The 20,423-nt window shown below is 40.4% G+C and overlaps 1 protein-coding gene across 1 annotated transcript in view; it reads right to left on the bottom strand.

Moving 5' to 3' along the window:
- The window catches only part of LOC116063022 (netrin receptor UNC5D-like), a 188,322-nt gene that overhangs the window by 63,100 nt on the left and 104,799 nt on the right, over positions 1 to 20,423 (bottom strand). Inside the window, exon 2 of the mRNA XM_031317870.2 lies at positions 7,471 to 7,677. Coding sequence (XP_031173730.1) covers positions 7,471 to 7,677 — 207 coding nt within the window. The remainder of the gene's footprint in view (positions 1 to 7,470; positions 7,678 to 20,423) is intronic.

Raw genomic sequence — 20,423 nt, forward strand, 5'->3', positions numbered from 1 at the left:
GCTTTATAAATAAATTGCCTGCCCTTATTGATTGTGTATTTTACATTTAGTTCTTATTTAAGGTCTTTAATACTGCATATTTCTTGTGTTAACATTTCAAGAACTTACATGAAAATAAGTATATCTGACATTTTTGAAAATAACTCAGAACAAATACAGCTCACACATTGTCATGGAAAGTTAGCAAGTCAGGATTAGCTCACAGAGAAGATGAGTTGCAGGTATGAAATATTTATCCATCGTATCGTGTTGAAAACCGAGAAACATAACGAGATTCATGCCGTTGGAACAGACTGTATATTGTGCCAGTTTTTCCTCATGCTTAGGGCAACAGTAACAGCTATTCACAGAAGCTGCAACAGATATTTTCTTCCTACATTTCATTCCGTTGTCTGCCACTCTGTCTTCTACAAGGCACATTTGAGCTTAGACTAAATCTGAGAAAAACAACACAACACAAAGCTAAAATATATCTCCCTAACTGAGTTAGATGCCTCTGGACAGACAAAGTCTCAGTCCTCTGCCTCAAGCCCCCTGGTCAAACAATGTTAGGGTATCTGTGGTTGAGTCTGTCTGCATGTAATTCACAGCTTACTGCTTTAATAGCTGTAGCCCCCTGCTCACTGCTGAACCCAGGGGCCATTCTACCACCTGAGTCAGACTATAATAGCTTGTACCGAGATACAGCTGTTCAAATGCCTCCTACAGATGAAGCTGGACTGACAGCCAGAAGTGTCTCAGCTGAGGGGAGATGTTCATTTTCTCAACATGTAGCATGTTGGCCCACCTCCACCTGTGTATACAGCACAGTTAGTGGCAGATACTGTTTCACTAAATCCTCTGTATTCCACACCTGTGAATACTAAAGCATGCCCTAGCAGTAAAGCCACACATTATCATGCAGGACAGCCTTCAAGGGGTTTCAACCAGAGCACACTTTATTATAATACAAGTATATGCATTCAAGCTTTAATATTTATGTTTGTGTTCAAGTGCTAAGGGTAAAAGAAGAGAGAAACTTAAAAAAAAGACTGAAGGCAATGGAGAGGGAGTGAATGAATAAGTGAACATAAATAACAGAAAATAAATGACAAGTTGTCATTTCTCTGCATAAAAGCGACTGTCATGTACAATCAATGCTCAAACAAGAATAAGAGTCTACAGCGTAAGTGGCTCTGTAAGGCAGTACTTAGGCATAGCAGTGCTTTAAGCTGAATGGTAACATCAGCTAACATAAAAGCACAATGGCAATGTTAACATGCTGAAGAAAGCGGGTTATGTTTACCATGTTCCCCATCTTAGTTTAGCATGTTATCAAAAGCCTGAGTAGAGTTGATGCCAATGGGAATATCATTAGTTTTGTCTAAAGACATTCATTTTCTTATCTGATGATGAACCTTAATGGAGAGTAAAAGGATCACCAGAGTTGTTCCAATTGATCAGTGTTCCCAATATCATGGCAATCCATCCAATAGTTGTCGAGACATTTGACTCAAAACTATAAATGTGAAGGTCTAATAAAAGCATAAAAATACCCACCCAAAATTATTTTAAACAAGGTGAAGTCAGGAAATCACCAAGTCATTAGGATTCATCCTCTGGGAAATTAATGAAACCATGAATGTTTGTACAAAAACTCAATCATTATTGAGATATTTCAGTCTCGATCAAAGTGTTGAAGCCATGCTGTTAAAAAAAATAAAAAGGTGCTGTTATTAGCTTTTTTCAACCTGTAGGAATAATGAATGTGATTTTAGTATTCCGTTGCCAAACATGCTTTTTTGATCAAATAATGCAATTAGAAAAGAAATATCAGGTTTTATTTTTTTTTTTTACACATAACTACAATTCTAACACAGTTCCATTGAAAAATAGTAATGAAAGTTATTCAAATAATCATTCTTGTTTCGCAAAGCCATAACATGATGGACAGAATTGCTACTGGCTATTACATTTTCCATTTTTGTTCCAAAACCCATTACAATTCCTGAACAAAAATGAACGTCGGAAGGCAGTCAACATAAAGGGAAATAATTTTGCATTCCTGTTCATCTAATGATCGATTGAAAGGAGGGATGTGGAATCTCTCATTAGGGCCTGAAAAAAATGATGCCACGCTTGAAAGGACATCTCCACTGTGCATAAACGATGTGCTAAACAATGATAATGTTAACATTTGACGCTATGTACTGCTTTCATGGGGAAGGCTGTTGGAGTGTGCAGTCACATCCAAGTGTGGGCTGTAAAAGATGGCTAGGTCTAGTGTTTGTAAAAAATCAACTGATATTGGCATTCATTTGGGGACATTTTGTTCTCCACTTCCTTTTGAGGCATTATCCAATAAAGTAGCTGTAAGAGTTTCTAGATGTCGTGCCGGAGGACCATTACTTCATGTACATTTTGTGGTTTATATTCTTGTATACTGAGGCACTAAACGGCTCCATCCATTTTCAACTTGCCTCATCCTGTGTCTGATTACAACGAGAAGTACTGAGATGATCGGTGACAAGACAAAATAGTGAATACTGAAGCCTGGTTTTACAACTAATGCTGCATTGTGATAATATAAATCCAAAGCCACAACTGAAACATCTGCCTATAAACTAGGGCTGAACGATTTTTGAAAATAATCTAATTGCGATTTTTTTCCCAAATATTGCGATTGCGATTCGATTATTTTTTAAGCTCTTTGTCTTCTGTATTATTCAACAAAAACAAACAATAAATCATTTTATAGTATGAACAACACATAATTACACACTAGACAGTTAAAAAAGTAAAAATATAGTATATACACACACACACACGTATATTATTTTTTTACAGCTGCCTCCAGCCCCTCCCCCTCGTGAAGTTGCGTGCTGCCGAGTGCTGAGAGGCTATCGTTGCGTTAGCTAGTTGCTGGTGTTCTTGCCGTGGGATTAACTGTACTAATAAAACTGTTGAAACTCCGCGGCCACGCTGCTGTGAAAGCTCCCCGAACGTCATTTATCAGTCTGATTGTTACCCCTCTCAGTGGCAGCTCCTCCACTCCATATCTTTATAACGGAGCTAACCGCTAACCGGAGCTAACCGCTAACCGGAGCTAACCGCTAATCAGAGCTAGCTAATAGTTGCCAACCGAGCTTTCAGTTCTGCGTGTCTGTATCCATTAACTGCATGTATGGACTCGAACCAGAATAAAACCCTTCATTTTATTAAAATGGCTGTAAAAGTTTTAAACTACAACTCAGAGTTGTTTGAATGACAGAAATCAGCTCAAGGTACAGTGAAGCGTTAGCGTGCTAGTTGATGCTTTTTCTGCGGAGTGCAGACTGATTTGCTCTCGCGAGTCATGTGACCAAATCGCAGCCTTTGCGATTAGGAAATCGCGTTTTAACATATCGCAATATTATCGCAAATGCAATTAATCGTTCAGCCCTACTATAAACTATAGACTTAATGCTTCATGCTGCATTCATGACATTGCTCTATTAGGTTTGATTAAGTGAGAACCAGTTGTTGGAGACTGAAACATTAAAAAATGAAAAACTTGTCAGTACAAACTAAGATGAGCCATATCACAATTTTGCTGACCTTGCGACCCCTACCAGTAGAACAAAAACACAACAAACTACTAGGCTAAGGGCATTCCCTTGTTATCCTGCCAAATGCATTAAATTTAAACCTGCATTAACTGATGTCTTATATATATATTACACTTTTATATAATCCATCTTTTACACATCCAGCAGATACGGTGCAAAGTTAGCATTCATTTGGTTTCATGTTTCTGGCCACCTGGTGAATGTAAGTCCAATATTGATGTTCCTCGTAGCTCGGTTTTTGGTCTCCACCACCTCCTGAGAAAACTTATCCTGCTCTATAGCTGCTAAATGCTCCACAATGCTTAACCAGCTATTTGTTAACTTTGCTCCCCTTCCACTACTGAACAGCAGACAGACATACAAAAGACTTTTACAGTTTTTTTGCTGAAAACAGCTGCCTACCATGGCAGAAAGCGATGCGATGAGAGTGATGCAAAAAATAAAAGGGCTGGAAAACCAGACAATAAGACAATGAGCTTAAAGACGCTCTTAACTTCTGTAGAGAGGAATTGCAGAGTCGGGTGATAATTCTCTGTGGGCGTGTCACAACGAGCGACCCCTTTCACATTACACATAGTCATTTGATCCATAAAAAGATATTGATAATAGCTGCTTTAAACAACAACTTTGTTAAGATTAGGAAACACTTGCTTTGATGGTTAAAATACATGTTGCTAGGGGATGGGTCAATGCATCCAGTTTAACTGTAAACAATCTATAAGTATTTCATCAGCACGATAAAAGAAAATCGTGATTTTATGCAGGCAGATTCTACTTTACCAGTCTCTCCACAAACAGCACAACTCATTTCTGCCTTCATTAAATTTAAACTTTGCAAGTGTTGCCTGTCTATCTGTAACGTTGTCACCTCAGCTTTAAACACTGGCGCTATGGCAACAGCAAGAAGTGTTGATAGACAGGAAGCAGCCCTCAGAATAGCACACACGAACCTTACTGACAACTTCTACAGTTTAGGAATTCAACTAAATGTTGAGATACATTCATGCATGGGAAAGGACTCACTTGGCTTATGCTTCCTTTTTGGTATCCATCCAGGTTTTCTGTCGGTTCTGAAATCTATTTCTGTGGTGCTTCTCCTATTTTAGCAAAGGTCAAGGTTCTATAAAGACTAATAAAAATCCCTAATTCCACATGCATTCTATTTTGTCACATTTTCCAGCAGCTGGCGCTTAGAAGAACACATCCTGGCACAGTCCAGGCCTGGACAGATCTTTCGGCTTTATGAGATACAAGCACAGGTGGATTTTTAAGATGACCTCCTTATATATGCATCCGTATATTCTCCCTCTCAGTCCTTTCCCTTCTGTAGTCTTCCTTCCACGTGTCTGTCCCAGTGGAAACAGATACAAATGATGATAAGGAGCCAGATGGGAGCAGCGCTATGAATCCATACTAGAGGCAGTAAAAATTTAGAGGTCCATTGTTAACTCTGGGGGGAGATATTGATTGGTGCTGTGTGTTTAGTGAAGCATCAACACTGTCACACTAATAGCAGCCAAGGCAGGCTCATAAATATTTTGCCTTCATCCTGACCTCTTTCAGTGAGTTCTAATCAAATTAAATGATGGTCATCTGACATTCAGTGCAGACCTAGGCCTCATTATTAGTGTAGCTAATATTTTTTTAGTTTTTAATTCTGCTCTTGTGGATACTATGTAGATGTGGTAGTGGTACATTTACAAGAAATAACTCTGTGGTGTGATGCCGTTGATCCAACCCTGCAAAGTGAAGCGATGTGGTTCTTTGACAAAAAAAAGTGATAATATAATTAGGGATGCACCGAATCCAGATTTTTGGGGTTCGGCCGAATACCAAATCCACTGGTTAAGATTCTGCCGAATCTGAATCCTACACCCATCCTCAGTCCATTAACACAGTAAACACATTAATGAAGTAAAAAAATGGTTAACACAAGTTTTTAGCTGGGACTGTCCTTCCTTTGCCGTACCTGAAGTTGCTGCGTTTTGGCTGCTGTCTGTAGATTCCTTCATGCTCAACTCGTATTCTTTCGGATGTTTCATACCAAATGTTTTAACAGCGGCGAAGTTGTGTATTGTTTAGGGTCCTTGCCACCACGAGACAAATCGGCATTGCAAATTGAACATGTAGCTCGACTTGAATCACCTTCTTTTGACTGAAAGTACTGCCAGACAACACTTTTTCTGCTCATGAGTTCCATTTTCACTTTCTCACGGCCTACTGCATTGAACGGTCCACCTATGTAAACACCTTCCCGTAATCAACGGCGCCGTCATTACGTCGACCAGCGTAGTGCAAGCGTAGGGTTTGGTTCGGTGGATAAAAATAATGGTTCGGCAGAAACCAATTTAATAAGTCAATTTAATTACAATACAAGAACATTTTAGGGAGAAAAGAAGGTATAATTCTGTCTTCCAATTTGCTGTATAAACATAAGGGAATTCATGAGAACCCATTGTGAGATGATGCAATAAAAACAGACAAGGGATTCAGAAAAAAAGGACATCTTTCTTTGTAGTTTGAGTTTGAAGTTAAAACAACAACAACAACAACTGCATTTCAGCAAGTTGCATCAGTAAAAGACACCATTTGGAGTTCAAAGTCAAATCCTAAAATTGAACAAGTAGGCGCTTTTCATGGTCTAAACGTTGGTATTTCAGTTTGGATGAAATGTGACACACAGTATGCACTAAGGAAGCGAGGCAAACACATTTGCAGGGTTGGACATAGCTGCAGGCATTGTCATGAAGCCCCATTTGCAAAGTTCATTCTTAAGACTTCAGTCCTTGCTATGAGAGATGTGAATGCTACCCTCATAAATTAGAGTGACAGGAGGATGGCTTGACGGAAAGGAAAATATAAATTAAGTTGCACGTAGTCTTTCTGTATATCCTGTGTGTGGACAGCATGCTTGTCTGTCTGTATACACTAGAATTTGTTTCAATTAGGATTTGGTACCGAAATCTGTACTTTCTTGGGTACTGACCGAATTACGTCGGTACTACCGAGGACCAATTCACGTTAAAATCAAATTTCGGTACTTGACACGCACACACACACTTTAACAATTTACTTAAGTCCACTTGAAAAGAATAATTTACAGGGACATAAATATTATAGATGCAGTTAAATACATATACAAAATCATGGGCCATTGGCATACAGCAAGTCTTCATACTATTAAGCATACCCCTCTGTTCTTATGGGTATAATTAACAGCGTCTTCGCCATGTATGGAGGCTGCCTATGATAGCAGACAGAGCACAGTACTTTGCTAGCCGTTTAGCACTCTTTTTGGGCATCCCAAGCTGACGAAGCCCTTTTACAACCAGCCTGTGTGTGTGTCCCAAGCTGCCAAATATGAAAACGGTCAGCACCTATAGCCTAACTCTGAGATGGTGTTTTGAAGTGGTTAGTTTTTAATGACCGTGGACAAAAAAGCTTCCTCCATGCTAAGATCAAAGGTTCATGCAACCTCTAAAATGAACACCTCACTGGACTCCTCATTGATAATAACAACATCTGGTGTATCAGCAAGCAGGTGTGAGAATGTATCAGAGTTGCTATTGCAGTGCTGGAACATTGATGGTTTTACACAAGAATTTCTGTACATTCTTATCGGTCCTTTCTGCATGTTGACAGAGAGAAAGTCACAATGAGTCACGGCAATGCCGGTTAAGCGGTTGCAAGAGTAACCTACATTTTTTACATTTTTTCAAAATTCCAAGCAGGTAGGTTTGGAATAATTTTTACAACTGAAGTTCATTTTTTGTTATCACAGGAGGAAAGGGCCAAAAAAAAAGGTACCGTTGTGTAAGAGAACCGACTTTCAGAAAAAATGTGAACGGTACCCAACCCTAGGTTTAATCAGTGTTTGCTGTACCTGTCCCCATGTCGGTGTGCTCCTGCGACATGTGCTGGCTCTGGTGGACCCATTCGCCGTTGCACTTGAAGAAGATTTGAAGAGCAGGCCGAGCTTGACACCGGAGTTTGATGGGGTTACTCTTGATGATGTAAGCATCAACAGGCTCCTCCAGGAAGTGAGGCAGTGTCCCAGACTGGCCATGCTGCAGAGCTTCACCTCGGGGACCTGAAGAATTAAATGAGAATAAAATAAGACTCAAATGGTATAACTGAAAAAAAAATGGAAGCTAAAAGTTAATTATTAATCGACGGCATCGAGATGGCGGATTGAAATCATCTCAGATTTCTTCCCTGCTAACTAACCCTGCAGTGAAATGTTATTTTCAACACACACACAAAAACACCTGAAAACTAGCTCACTCTCTATGTTCCCCTCAGCTTCCACTATCCCTCACTCTCTGGCTCTCCCCCCCAACCAGAGCCAACTAGCAGCCATTACTCCTTACAGCGACGTCTCCCTCAAACAAATTGTTTTGGAGCACAACGTGAGAAATACCACAACAACAAAACATCACCCCGTCCCCACAGTCTATTCTCTGCCACAGCATTACAATGTAATAATTTAGAGAAAGCCAACAGTAAAACAAATCCTATTATTTCATATTTTAAGTACACAGGAACGTGCCGACAATAGACAAACCAGTAAACATGTACGGTAAAAAATACAATCTTTATTTGGTTTTAATAATTTACTTCATCAGCATGAGTTTTTTGAGCTTCTGTGGGAAATTTGAGGCATTGGGTAAGGGTTATCTACACTGCACTGTGTATGTGTTATGCTTTTCTTCTCTGGATGGTAACAAATAGCAACACAGAAATAGAAAACAGTTTTGTTGGATGGTGAGAAATCCTGATTTGATGGGACTTTTAAGGGGAACCGACAGGACCTGAAACATGAAGCAGTTTTTTTTTTTCAGCGCAATCCTACTATAGCAATGGGTGTAAGCTCTTTTTTGACAACCACTGTGTATTGGATATAACCAAATATTAACAGGAAAAAAAAATCCACAGACATATTTTCACCAGAAAACAAAACAAAAAAGTGATATAAATTACTGGAATACACATCTATTTGAACTTGAACAAAACAGAGGCATCCTAATTTTGATCAGGCAGATCTACAGTGGTCCCATAAAGGCTTCTTTGATCTCTCAGATGTTGGTGTTCACTAAAGATGACCAATTCAGTTAAAGAAATCACAGACAACACACTGGCAACACATTTAACAGGCATTACTCCCTTCTTCCCGTGCCCGTCTGAGGTGTGTTCCAGTCAGCACACGTCTTTGCTACTTCTAAGGCCCTGCTAGTGTAATTACACTCTGACTAATCCCCTAGTTTGCTGGAACCTCTTTCATGCAAGTGTGAAGGGTTTAGTGAGGCAAACCGTCCCGCGCCCACCCCTCCCGATCCCAACTCCCCGCTGCACACTGCATGTTTCTCCCCAGTGATGGGTGTACCTCTGAAAACACCATCAGGATTAGAGAACCCACTCTCTCTTTCTCTCTCTAGCTAATCTAATCCCCCTACCTTTCCTGCCGGATGTCTCCTGATTGAGGGGAGTAGATAAAAGACTCTGTGATTCCCTGGCTGTGAAAATCACAGCCAGTAGCTCAGTGTTCCCCTCCCCATCCGTATGACACATGCACGCTCTCTCCCTCATTCCTGGAACTGAGGCTGAACAAAGAGACATGCTTTTAATTTCAAAATGACTAGCCCCAGGCAAGCTTTTCTTGTACAGAGTGCTCCAATTTGTTTTGCGCACGAAACATTGACATGGCGTGTTTGTTTCTGGATAGATGCAAAACATAGGCGTGAGCGTGCATCCCAACGATGATAGATGGGAACATGAATACACAAACACACAGCTGTCAAACAATGCCACATCCCTCCAAGTAATGACTCATTTGTGAATAGATCAGGTATTATACTAATGCTTACCAACATGACAATTTAATGCCACGGCAACTAATACCTCAAATATCAACATCAACAGGAGCAAGGTTTAGTAAAGCATTACAGGCTTTATTTCATTTTCCATGGGATAGTATTGCACCAGACAGATTAGGCAAGACATAGTGAAAGACACTCAGGTGTGATTTAACCTCAGGCTGGTGGTGGGACATGGGACTCTAGGGGGAAACAAGTACTTAAAGGAGAATTCTGGTCGATTTCAACACGTAGCTCTGTTGTTTTTAAATTTGGAGTGCTGTCAGTAGTAAGAAAAACGAAAACAATCGGTGCTGCCTACACTGTGTTATCCTCCTGCTAGCGTTAGCACCCAACAGGCTTAAAGGGCAAGTTTTAAACTTGTTTTTAGCCTCTTAACATGTTCAAAATGCCATTACAAGTGCCTACCCATGTGAAGTGATTCCTTCCGAGTGAACACAGTGAATCTGACTGCAGTAGATGTGAAAGAAATGCATGAAAGTTCTGCTAATTCAGCCCTGTTTAGTTCTGGTGTTGAGACAGCAGTTAAGTGCTTAGGGACCGTCTACAAACTACAACATCAATTTACATCAATTATAACATAGCATATGCTTATTTTTGAAAATATGTTTGCATCACTTTTCGGTGTTGTAGTTTGTAGACGGTCCCAAAGCACTCCTTGCAGTATCAACACCAGAACTAAACAGAGCTGAATTAGCAGAACTTTCATGCATTTCTTTCACATCTACTGCAGTCAGAGTCACTGTGTTCACTCAGAAGGAATCACTTCACATGGGTAGGCACTTTTAATGACATTTTGAACATGTTAAGAGGCTAAAAACAAGTTTAAAACTTGCCCTTTAAGCCTGTTGGGTGCTAATGCTAGCAGGAGGATAACACGGTGTAGGCAGCACCGATTGTTTTCATTTTTCTCGCTACTGACAGCACTCCAAATTTAAAAACAACAGAGCTACGTGTTGGAATCGACAGGAATTCTCCTTTAACTGTGGCTGGGACCAGCGTAACATCGTCTTTGCTCTCGAAATGGCTGCATATAGATCACAAAGTGCACCACCAAGCAAGTACTCTGCACTTTAGGGCTGCTCGATTATGGAGAAAAAAATCATAATCAGGATTATTTTGGTCAATACTGAAATCAATCCTTTTTTTTGTTATAATTTATTTTGCAAAACACAATGTGAAGTAATTTCATACATATATCTCAATGCTCATATATCAAGTCCTTCACAAAAGGACAAAACAGACGAGACATGCAAAACATAAAAGTGAATAAATAAAAAAAACACAAAACAACAAACCCAACAAACAGATCAAACAACACAATAAATGCACTCAGATAACACTGTAGTCCTTACATTAATGTAAAAATTCATAAAGTCAAATTATCTATGAGATTGCCATATCTCCATAAACAACCATAAAACCATAAAAAAGTAGCTTGGGAGTTTATTCCACCAGTGGACTTTTGCTGGGGGTTTGGAAGCCTTCCATTTAAAGCTATCCATTTCCTAGCTGCCATCAAAGCAAGATCTATGTACATACTGTACTTTCAAATTTATTCCACTTGTCAGACATATTAATTCCCAAAAGACATAAATGAGGTGAAAGGGGAACTGATACATGTAAACACTGACACTGAGCTATCAGCTTGATAACAAATTTCCAAAATAACGAAAGTTGTTCACATGACCAAAGCATACAAAAGCCATGATCGAAATCAAGATTGTTTAACACAATTACTTAATGACTTTTGGAAAGATTTATTGAACTGAAAAAAAGCGTGAAAAAGTTCAACAAATCAACAGTGAAAACACCTAGAACCGTGTAATTTCCCTTAATACCTTTCCCATTTTCATTTGGAACACAAGACAAAGTAAGAGATTACTTGCAAAACGTAATGTGCAAAATAATCGTTTTTCTCGATTACTCTGTTGTGATCATTAGGAGCCAAAATCAAAATCGTGATTCAGATTTCGATTAATTGCACAGCCCTACCTTGTAGTGAGTACACACGTGGAAATGAGATAACTGTAATTATGTGAGATGTGGCTCAAACAGAGTGGCTGCAGAACGCGGTGGCATTGATGGAGCTGTGGGGTTCCTGTTTTCCATTCTAACATTCTCCGCTCATTTATATCACATGGTTAGGGCAGGGCTGTTATTGGTTCATCTTGATGTTCCCGGCAAAAGGCGGAAGACCAATATCTCTCCTCAATATGCTTCGCTGCTGTCATACAGGAGACCGCTCTGCACCGCGCTTCACAGTTTTCCCCGTGATCTACAACCAATGCCTCGGCCCGGCAATAACACACAAGGGGCACAGATATACATCTCGCCCAGTTTGAGAGGAAAACAAGATATCACTGCCAAAGGGCTGAGTGATGGCTCTATCAGATCTTTCTCTCTCTGCCTCTCGGTCCATCTCACACATAAACAAACTTATGTCCTGGAAATGCGCACCTATAGTGTGCCAATACTGATGCAACCTGGAAGGGAAACTGACAAACGTTTTAATTTCCTTAAATACAGCAGACACTCCATCTCCTCACATGCAAAATTAAAAGCAATGGGTAAATGTGGTCCTTTCGGTCAGTTCAATGTGTTCATAGCTTTGAGTGGAAATTTAAAAGAAATGAGGGGGAAAGAGCCCCTAGCTGACTGAACTTATTTGGTAAAGCCTTTGGGTGTTAGCACAGGTTGTTTCAGACAGAGAAAGATGACTCCTGCTCCAGCGCACTCGTCATGATTTGGAGATATTAAAAGCAGCAGCCAGGCTGATGTTTGCCAAACTCTGCTCCTCTTTCAGCACACTGCCACCCCATATCCATAACTGCTGTCCTGTTTCCAGCTCAAACGCTAGCTGATATAATCGTGTCCTACAGAAACACTTCCCGCTGCTTTTTGTTCTGTATACAGTACAAGCAATCAGGGGACTGTGTACACCACATCCCATGTCATCAATTTTGCAGATGACATGGCCCTTCTTTCCAATCTTAGAACTCAGACTCAAGATCGTGACCAACTGACTAAATTCATCCAGTGATGCAACAACCTGTGTCTGGTTCACAATATTACAAAAACAAGGAAATGCAGTGCAGAAGTGTCACTTCCCTAACAGGGTTGTCATGTTTCAACATCGTTACAATGGGTTGTTGTACTGGTGTTACGGTTGAGATTTAATGACATTTTAAGTTGTCTTTCCTTTATCAGTTTAAGTGTACACTTTATTTTTCAGTGCTTTACCTTGCCGTCAAACAGCCCTTTACGATAGGGAACTGAAGCTGCTATATCGCCACCAGAGTCCTTTGACAAAAACATTAATTTCAGCTGGCAGAACTCTGGAGTTGCTAGTCTACTGCTGCCTCGATCGGTTAGTTTGTTAGGGGTGATAGAATGTAAAACCGAGTTTACCTTGTCATAGTTGAAATACGACAGTTTGGTGGGTAAAAAGGACATACAGAGAACCTCAAAGTCCCATTGACACCTCTTTCCTATGCAAATCTCACAATTTGAAACTGCTGCTGAAAACGGGCGAATCTCAACAAAGCTAAAAGTCAACTAACAATTTTCGTAAAACGGTCCATATCTGACCTCTACATAGTTGATTTCTCGCATAAAAAAGTCTCAGAAGTGAATTTGTAATGAAATAGCAAAGAACAATGTATACAATTTCTGTGCAGTGTGTGTGTGTGTGTGCGTGCTTCGCTCAACCAATCAGCGTACAGCTCATCTAAATATTCATGAGCATACCATATAAGGCAGAAAACCAGTCATTTCAATCAGGCCTATTTTAGTGTTGCATTAGGGCCCATAGAACAGCACCCTGGCCATTTTCAGTCCAACCAATGTTACATACCCTATTAGGAGACCTTAAGGAACAGTGTGAAATACCCTATATAATCATTCTATCACCCCTTTAAAACACCAAAGACACACAATATCACATAGATTACAGTAGTTTATTTGTGAAATTGTGTGTCTTTGGTGTTTTAAATGGGTTAAGAAGTAACAGAACTAACAAACTAACTAACTGGTAGAGGCAGTGGGTAGACCAGCAACTCCCGTGTTCTGTGGGGTAAAATTACTTTTTTTGTCAAAGGAGTCTGGTGGCTTTAAAGACCGTCAGTTACCCATTATAAAGCCCCGTTTGGCGGCAAGGTAAAGCGGTAAAAATATTCTAAATATAGCGTACACTTAAACAGATTTAGGTGGCTAAAATACATTCCGCTGTGTCCACAGCAGTACATTGCTCATGTTAGCTGTAGGTAATACACTGACACTGGATAAGTACTTTATCCAACCCCACTTCAAAAGATCCCAACTATCCCTTTAAGGACAGACTGTTTGCTTAAGAGACATCAATGCCACTATCTGCTTGTATCTACAGTGTATACTAACCTATAGCAGGTAGGGTACCTGTTGTTACAGCAGTTTCTCCCTGCAGAGTCAGAGCTGCACTAAACCACTTGTGTTGATACATGCACACAAAACAGGTTTGCTTCAGTTTGAAAGAGTTTTAATGGATATAAATGGCCTTGCACTTGCAGTTTCAGTAACCACAACACTCAACACTGCTGGTTTTAATGCAAGTTTCCTTATGTGTCCCTTTTCCATTTCAGTTGCTCTTCATGAATAATGTTCATTGAACCATATTGAATTCAAACACCCACTGTCACAATTAGGGCTGTAATCGACTAAAGAAATTCTTAGTCGACTAACACTTATATGATTTTGTCGATTAATCGATTAGTTGATGTAATCGACAGAGCTGTGCTCTTTGAGAGGTGATTAAGACTAGAAAAGCACAATATAAATGTAGTTAATGAACCATCTGTAAAACTGACTTTCTCCACAATTACTCCTGCAAAAGCACCACTTTAAATCTTGTGTTTACCAGAAATGTGCTCATAAGTTTCTTGGAAATGAGTAATTAAGCATGAATAAGCAAAAAAATGACTCATCAACTAAAGAAATCTTAGTCGACTAAGACCAAAATGACAGAAATGGCAGCCCTAGTCACAATGTCACAAGTGTGATCTCTGATTTCAAAGTTCTTACAGTTGTGAGGCACCAAAAATGAATCTCCTGCTAATACTATATGTGAAGTACCAGCATGAACAGAGAGCAAGAAGGAGACAGTGTGTGTGTGTGTGTGTGTGTGTGTGTGTGTGTGTGTGTGTATCAGTGTGTGTTAGCATGAAAGAAAGACAGAAGCACAGAGAGCGGGAGAGAATATATGGCTTTAATAAAATGCAACATTGCCTGAATGTGTCTTTGGATAATCAGAGGCTTGAAGCCTACTGTAAAACATTTCTCATTTTCAGAAGTATTCTGACATATGAGGAACAGACCATCCTTTAATGTTTTAGAAATGCTGCAGTTTTAAAATAACAACGAAGAGCTATTGTGCACCCTAACCTCTATTTATAATTAGCATGTTAAAAAAAGGGGGGAAAACTGAAGAAGCAGAGGAAATTGCTTTAACTCAATCAACAGCATTCAGTATTACTAATAAGCAGGAAGCAGCTGCTTAGCCATGAATTAACAAACACATCTACTAATTAATTCTTAGTGTGTTAATTAAGAGCCAGTGGCATAATTGTTTGTTAATTACTTCACCATGTTGACATTTCAGTAACAGGTTTGAAAAATAAGGTGGTTAGTTGGTGAACTGGGGATTCATTCTGTGGATTTTATTTCCTACTATGTGTCGTTGCTTTTGTGTAAACACCGATTTTCAGGCTAATGTGCCTGTGTAAATACATGAATAAATACAGCTTGCCAATGGTCAAAGCTGCATTAATTATATATGACCAGTGTGAGGTGTCTTCATAGGCAGTATTGACGCAGATCCGTGCAGCAGATGGATGGTCTAGATTGAGGATCAGAGGTGAAGCTAGCAGAGGAGATGGGGGTGGAGGGAGATTGGTGAAGCAGATGATAGGTGGGTGTTGAAGATGGTGAGAAACACTGGGGGAGCATCTGTTCGGATCAACCGAGAGCACGGCAGGATGACAAAAAAATGTTCAGCATTTTCAGGAAGTGCTTATAAACCAGTCCAAAAAGAAAGGCACTTTTGTTTTTGGTTCTCGACCAACTTTTGCCTACTAAAGGATCACTACCTTTGCCCCTCACTTCCTCTCTAGGCTTTTTTCCCCACAGAGATTTTGCAAGGCTACCGATTTTTACACTCAACTAAACAACTCCGGCATAATGCTGTGTGATCTTAGACAGCATGCGGAATTCCGGAAGAAAAAGAGGCGTGACGTTAACACAACAGCTTCAGCGTCTGGTGTGTGTGTGCTCATAGTCCCACCATGCCGGCTGTCCCTTTTACACAGATGTCAATTTGGCTCATTTACTACCTCCACTGCCGGTTTAACGGGGAAACAACTCGGTCACACCGTTCCGTGTCCGTACCTGTTATACAGAACGGTGAGGCGGAATAACGGCGCAACATTCCTGCCGTGAACACGTTGTGTGAAAGGGGATTCTGTCTGCAGAAATTTCTGAATGACAGATTCCCCACAGGGAAAGATGGACTAGCAAAGATTTTTTTTTTTAATAATGTTCCAGCACAACAGCAAATGGGGCGAGAAAGGCGGTAACACATGAAAGCCCGATTGTGTTCGGTGTTTTGCAGACACTACCCACTATTCAACCACATCAAAATACATCAACATAGGGCTAGATGTGTCCCCCTGACAAGCTGACAGGTAATGAACTGCTATGGCAACTATGAATAATGCACACCAGCTGGATGCATATGGACTCCACTGGACACTAAAGGATTGAGTCAAGGTGATAACCAGACAATAGCCAGATTGCATTACATTATTTAAAATCACATCCCTGTTTCTTTTCTTGTCCCCAGGCAAGTCTCATAGTTACTTCGGTCAGGTTGCAGAAATGGAAATTTCTTTGCTACGGGATTCACAGCAGCCACACATTTCTGCTCTGCCTCTCATACTCAAAAACAACATGGCCACACCAGAAAGAGATGCCAGAGCGCTTTGTTCAAATATTGATGCAAACCTCTCATCCGTCATCTCAGGACACAACAGACATGTGCACACACACACACACACACACACACACACACACACACACACACACACACACACACACAGTGTGTGCCACAACTGAAGCACTCCTAGGCAAAGACAGTTTTCCATACACACATGCCAGATGTTGCTCAATCGAAACATGGATAGACAAATTATGACTCTTTGCTCTGATTGACTATTTTCCTCTCAGATGACCACATTGTGTCAAAATGTCTAAAAATTCTGATCGTTTCTCTTTTATCAGCAAAGCCCTGCTTCACACACTCAAAGTTACACCGCACATGGGAGCTGCTTACTATGAGCGAGCTCTTATCTGTTGGATAGCAGCCCCACTGGAGCAGCGGGGGGTTTAGGAGCCTAGTTTAAGGACACCTGGATGGTGGAAAATAAAGAATTAAGCACTACTCATACACTCTGCCACCAGGATGTATCCTGTATATCTGTGAGGTACAGTGTTTGTGAGTGTATCACATCAGGCTTCTGTTGTTTAACATTAGTGGGATGGAGACGATGAGACAGATTGTCAAAGCACACAGCATGAACAATAGAAATAGAGTCTCTGATAAGTTTTTGTTATACTGTATTTTGGTGTATTAATAGTAATGCTACAAGATGTTGTGCAAAATGGCTGCTTGAAAATTTGACACGTTGAGAGAGGAGAGAAGATCAGAGTTGATTTCAGTTTTCAGAGTTTCATCCCTCAGGCAACATACAGGGCTATCTTCTTGGTGGAAGTTGTCAGGGCCATATGCAAAGAATACTGCGAGGAAGGCTACAGCACTTTCACCTCCTGCTCATTTTTGCTTGATTTTTTTCAGATAAAAACTTTATCTGAATATTCAATCATTGTTTTTTTCTTTGTGGTAAAGATGCAAATACAACATGATCTATATGGTGTATAGCAGCAATTGTCAACTGGCGGTCCGTGGGTCACATCCAGCCCGCCAAAGCTTTCAGTCCGGCCCGCAGAATAATAATTAATTCAGAAAGTGCGAAAGAAAAAAAATGCATCCTGGTATTAAAGTGCTCATATTATGCTCATTTTCAGGTTCATAATTGTATTTCAGAATAGGTTTACATGCTTTAATTTTCAAAAAACACCATATTTTTTGTTGTACTGCACATTGCTGCAGCTCCTCTTTTCACCCTGTGTGTTGAGCTCTCTGTTTTAGCTACAGAGTGAGGCATCTCACTTCTGTACCATCTTTGTTGAGAGTCGCACATAGCTAGGTAAGGACTACTAGCCAGTCAGAAGCAGAGTGTGACGGCGTGCCATGCTAGCAGCTAGGCGAGCATTATAACGTGTGTTACAAAGTGACGCACGTTCGTCACGGAAGTAAAGGCTGGACTACAATAGAGCTGTTTGGAGCAGTTTGTGACCAGTGTTTTCTCTGGAAGATGGTGAGTCCCTTTGGGGTGGACTTTGGGCTTTTTCGCTTTGTAAACCTATAACATGCACAAAAAATATAACACAATAAAGGAAAGGGAAAAAGCCAAAAAGCATAATATGAGCACTTTAAGCATTTCTAGCATTCACAGCAGGCAACATTCCACAGGGAGAGCACAAACCCAGCCCCCTGTATTTGCATCTCACATGCAGATTAGTTTCGATATTGCGGGATGATCTAAGTCACACTGGACAACACCCATGATAAACCAGACAAAATGCCATGCAGCTTCAAGTACAATATATTTGGATACAAGCGTTACATTTTGGAAGATGGACGGGATATTGAACAGTGATGGCCGCGCTGCACACAGGAGAGCAGAGAGATAGCCTATGTGTGTTACAACATGCAGCACATGTACCAAACTTGGAACGATACAGAGAGGATTATCAACAGCCCGCAGATGACAACTCAAGCCGCCTACACATGATCCGCGACAAAACTGTAAGGTAGGGTGCAGAGCTAAGAGGCGGATCAAGTGCAATAAAACCTTCGTGAGTAAAAAGCCAATTCCTACTTATCAATACTAACCTGTTCAACAGGCATAACCATGTAGGAAGCGATATCTGCTAAATCGGCATGCAGCTTCTCATCGGCTGTTTTACAAAAACACAGAGCGCTACTCTGCAAACAGTGAATTTTTACAAACAAAACGAAAGCTGTTTGTAGTCTGTTTCTTAGTTTGCCACAAATCTTGAAATTTGGACAAAGTCTTTCAACTTAGCTGCTAGTGTAAACAAACCATCCTCTCCGCTGAAGCGGTGAATCCATGGATGTATTATAAGACAACAAATCCACATGGCTAATTAATATGCACGTGAATTACGTCATCGTCATATTTGCATTCTTCATTCTTTACTCAGTATTTTGATGTCAGGGATATGATTTATTTTATTGACAATAGCTCAGGGAAATGTCCAGCTCCTGGGCACTCTTTGAAAGTTGCATGCTTTGTGTTATGATGACAACGAAGGTTGTATTATTTTGCAACTGCGATCATTTCATTGCAATAAGGCAGACAGGTTAAGCATTGCTGAAAGTTGGCAAAACGAATGCTTAGCAGTCCATTCTTCAATAAATTTAGGTTTTCAATGTCAACTTTACGCTTCAGGCTCTTTGACAGTTGTATTTTTAGCTAGCAGGCCTTTCTTCCTGCAAGCGTTTATCACTAATCAGGACACTGCATACTACAATGACGTTTCCGTAATCACAGACTTTAACCATCACTCCTCAGTGAACTGCCTCCTAGTCTGAGATCATTTTCTAGTTAAGTAGCCTATCTAGTTATCATTATGGATTTCAAGTGATTTTAAGGAGCCTTTTCTGTTCACACTAATACAAGTTAATAAAAATAGCATTAATTTAGTAAGAAAGTGAAAATATCAAACAATGAAAGCTTATTAGGTATAAATACATTTTACTTTCTTTATTTGAAAGTCTCGCCCCCCAGAGTGTCTGCTTAGAAAGATTCTGGCCCTTGGAAAAATGTAGTTGTTGTATGGTATGCGTCATAATAATAACAATAATAATGATACTACATTTATTTTATATAGCGCTTTAAAAGGTACTCAAATGCATTTTACAAGATCAACGAAAAAACAAAAAAAACAAACAGTGACTGATCGGTAACAGGATCAGTTTAACAACAACAACAATAACAACTAGATATACATATTAAAAGGTGCAGCAAAACAGCATAGAAAAAGGATAAAATAAAAAATAAAGATGGTTTTGAGTGCGGTTTTGAAGTGAGCAAGTGATGTGGAAAGTCTGAGGTCTTTGGGGAGAGAGTTCCTGAAGGAGGGGGCTGCAACGGAGAAGGCCCTGTCCCCCCAGTTTCGGTGCTTGGGGCGGGTGAGAGGGGAAAGGAGGTTGACATCTGTGGATCTGAGGTTGCGGGTGGGAGTATGGCGGTGCAGGAGGTCAGAAAGGTAGGAGGGGGCAAGGTTATTGAGAGCTTTGTAGATGATGAGGAGGATTGGATTCTGGGTTGGATGAGGTGCCAGTGGAGGTCTTGGAGGACTGGAGCGATGTGGTCTCTGGTGCTGGAGTGAGTGAGTAGATGGGCGGCTGAGTTTTGGATATATTGTAGTTTTTTGAGGAATTTGGTGGGCGTGCCGTACAGAATGCTGTTGCAGTAGTCCAGTCGGGAGGTGATGAAAGGATGGATGAGAAGGAAAGGGAGGGACGAAGGCGGGCAATGTTTTTGAGATGGAAGAATGCAGATTTGGTAATGTGGTGCTCAAAGGAGAGGGTTTGGTCGATGATCACCCCGAGGTTGCGAATTTTTGTGGATGCTGGAAGAGAAGAACCATCGATACAGAGAGACGTTTTGGCAGGATTTGATGAGGGATTTTGGGCCGATGATGAGGATTTGGTCATGACCATTTGGCTGCCAGGATGCCCCAGTGACTATGATTTTAAGTGGGGTTAGCACATTAATAATGC

Source organism: Sander lucioperca, chromosome 14, assembly GCF_008315115.2.
Source record: "Sander lucioperca isolate FBNREF2018 chromosome 14, SLUC_FBN_1.2, whole genome shotgun sequence".
NCBI lineage: Eukaryota > Metazoa > Chordata > Actinopteri > Perciformes > Percidae > Sander > Sander lucioperca.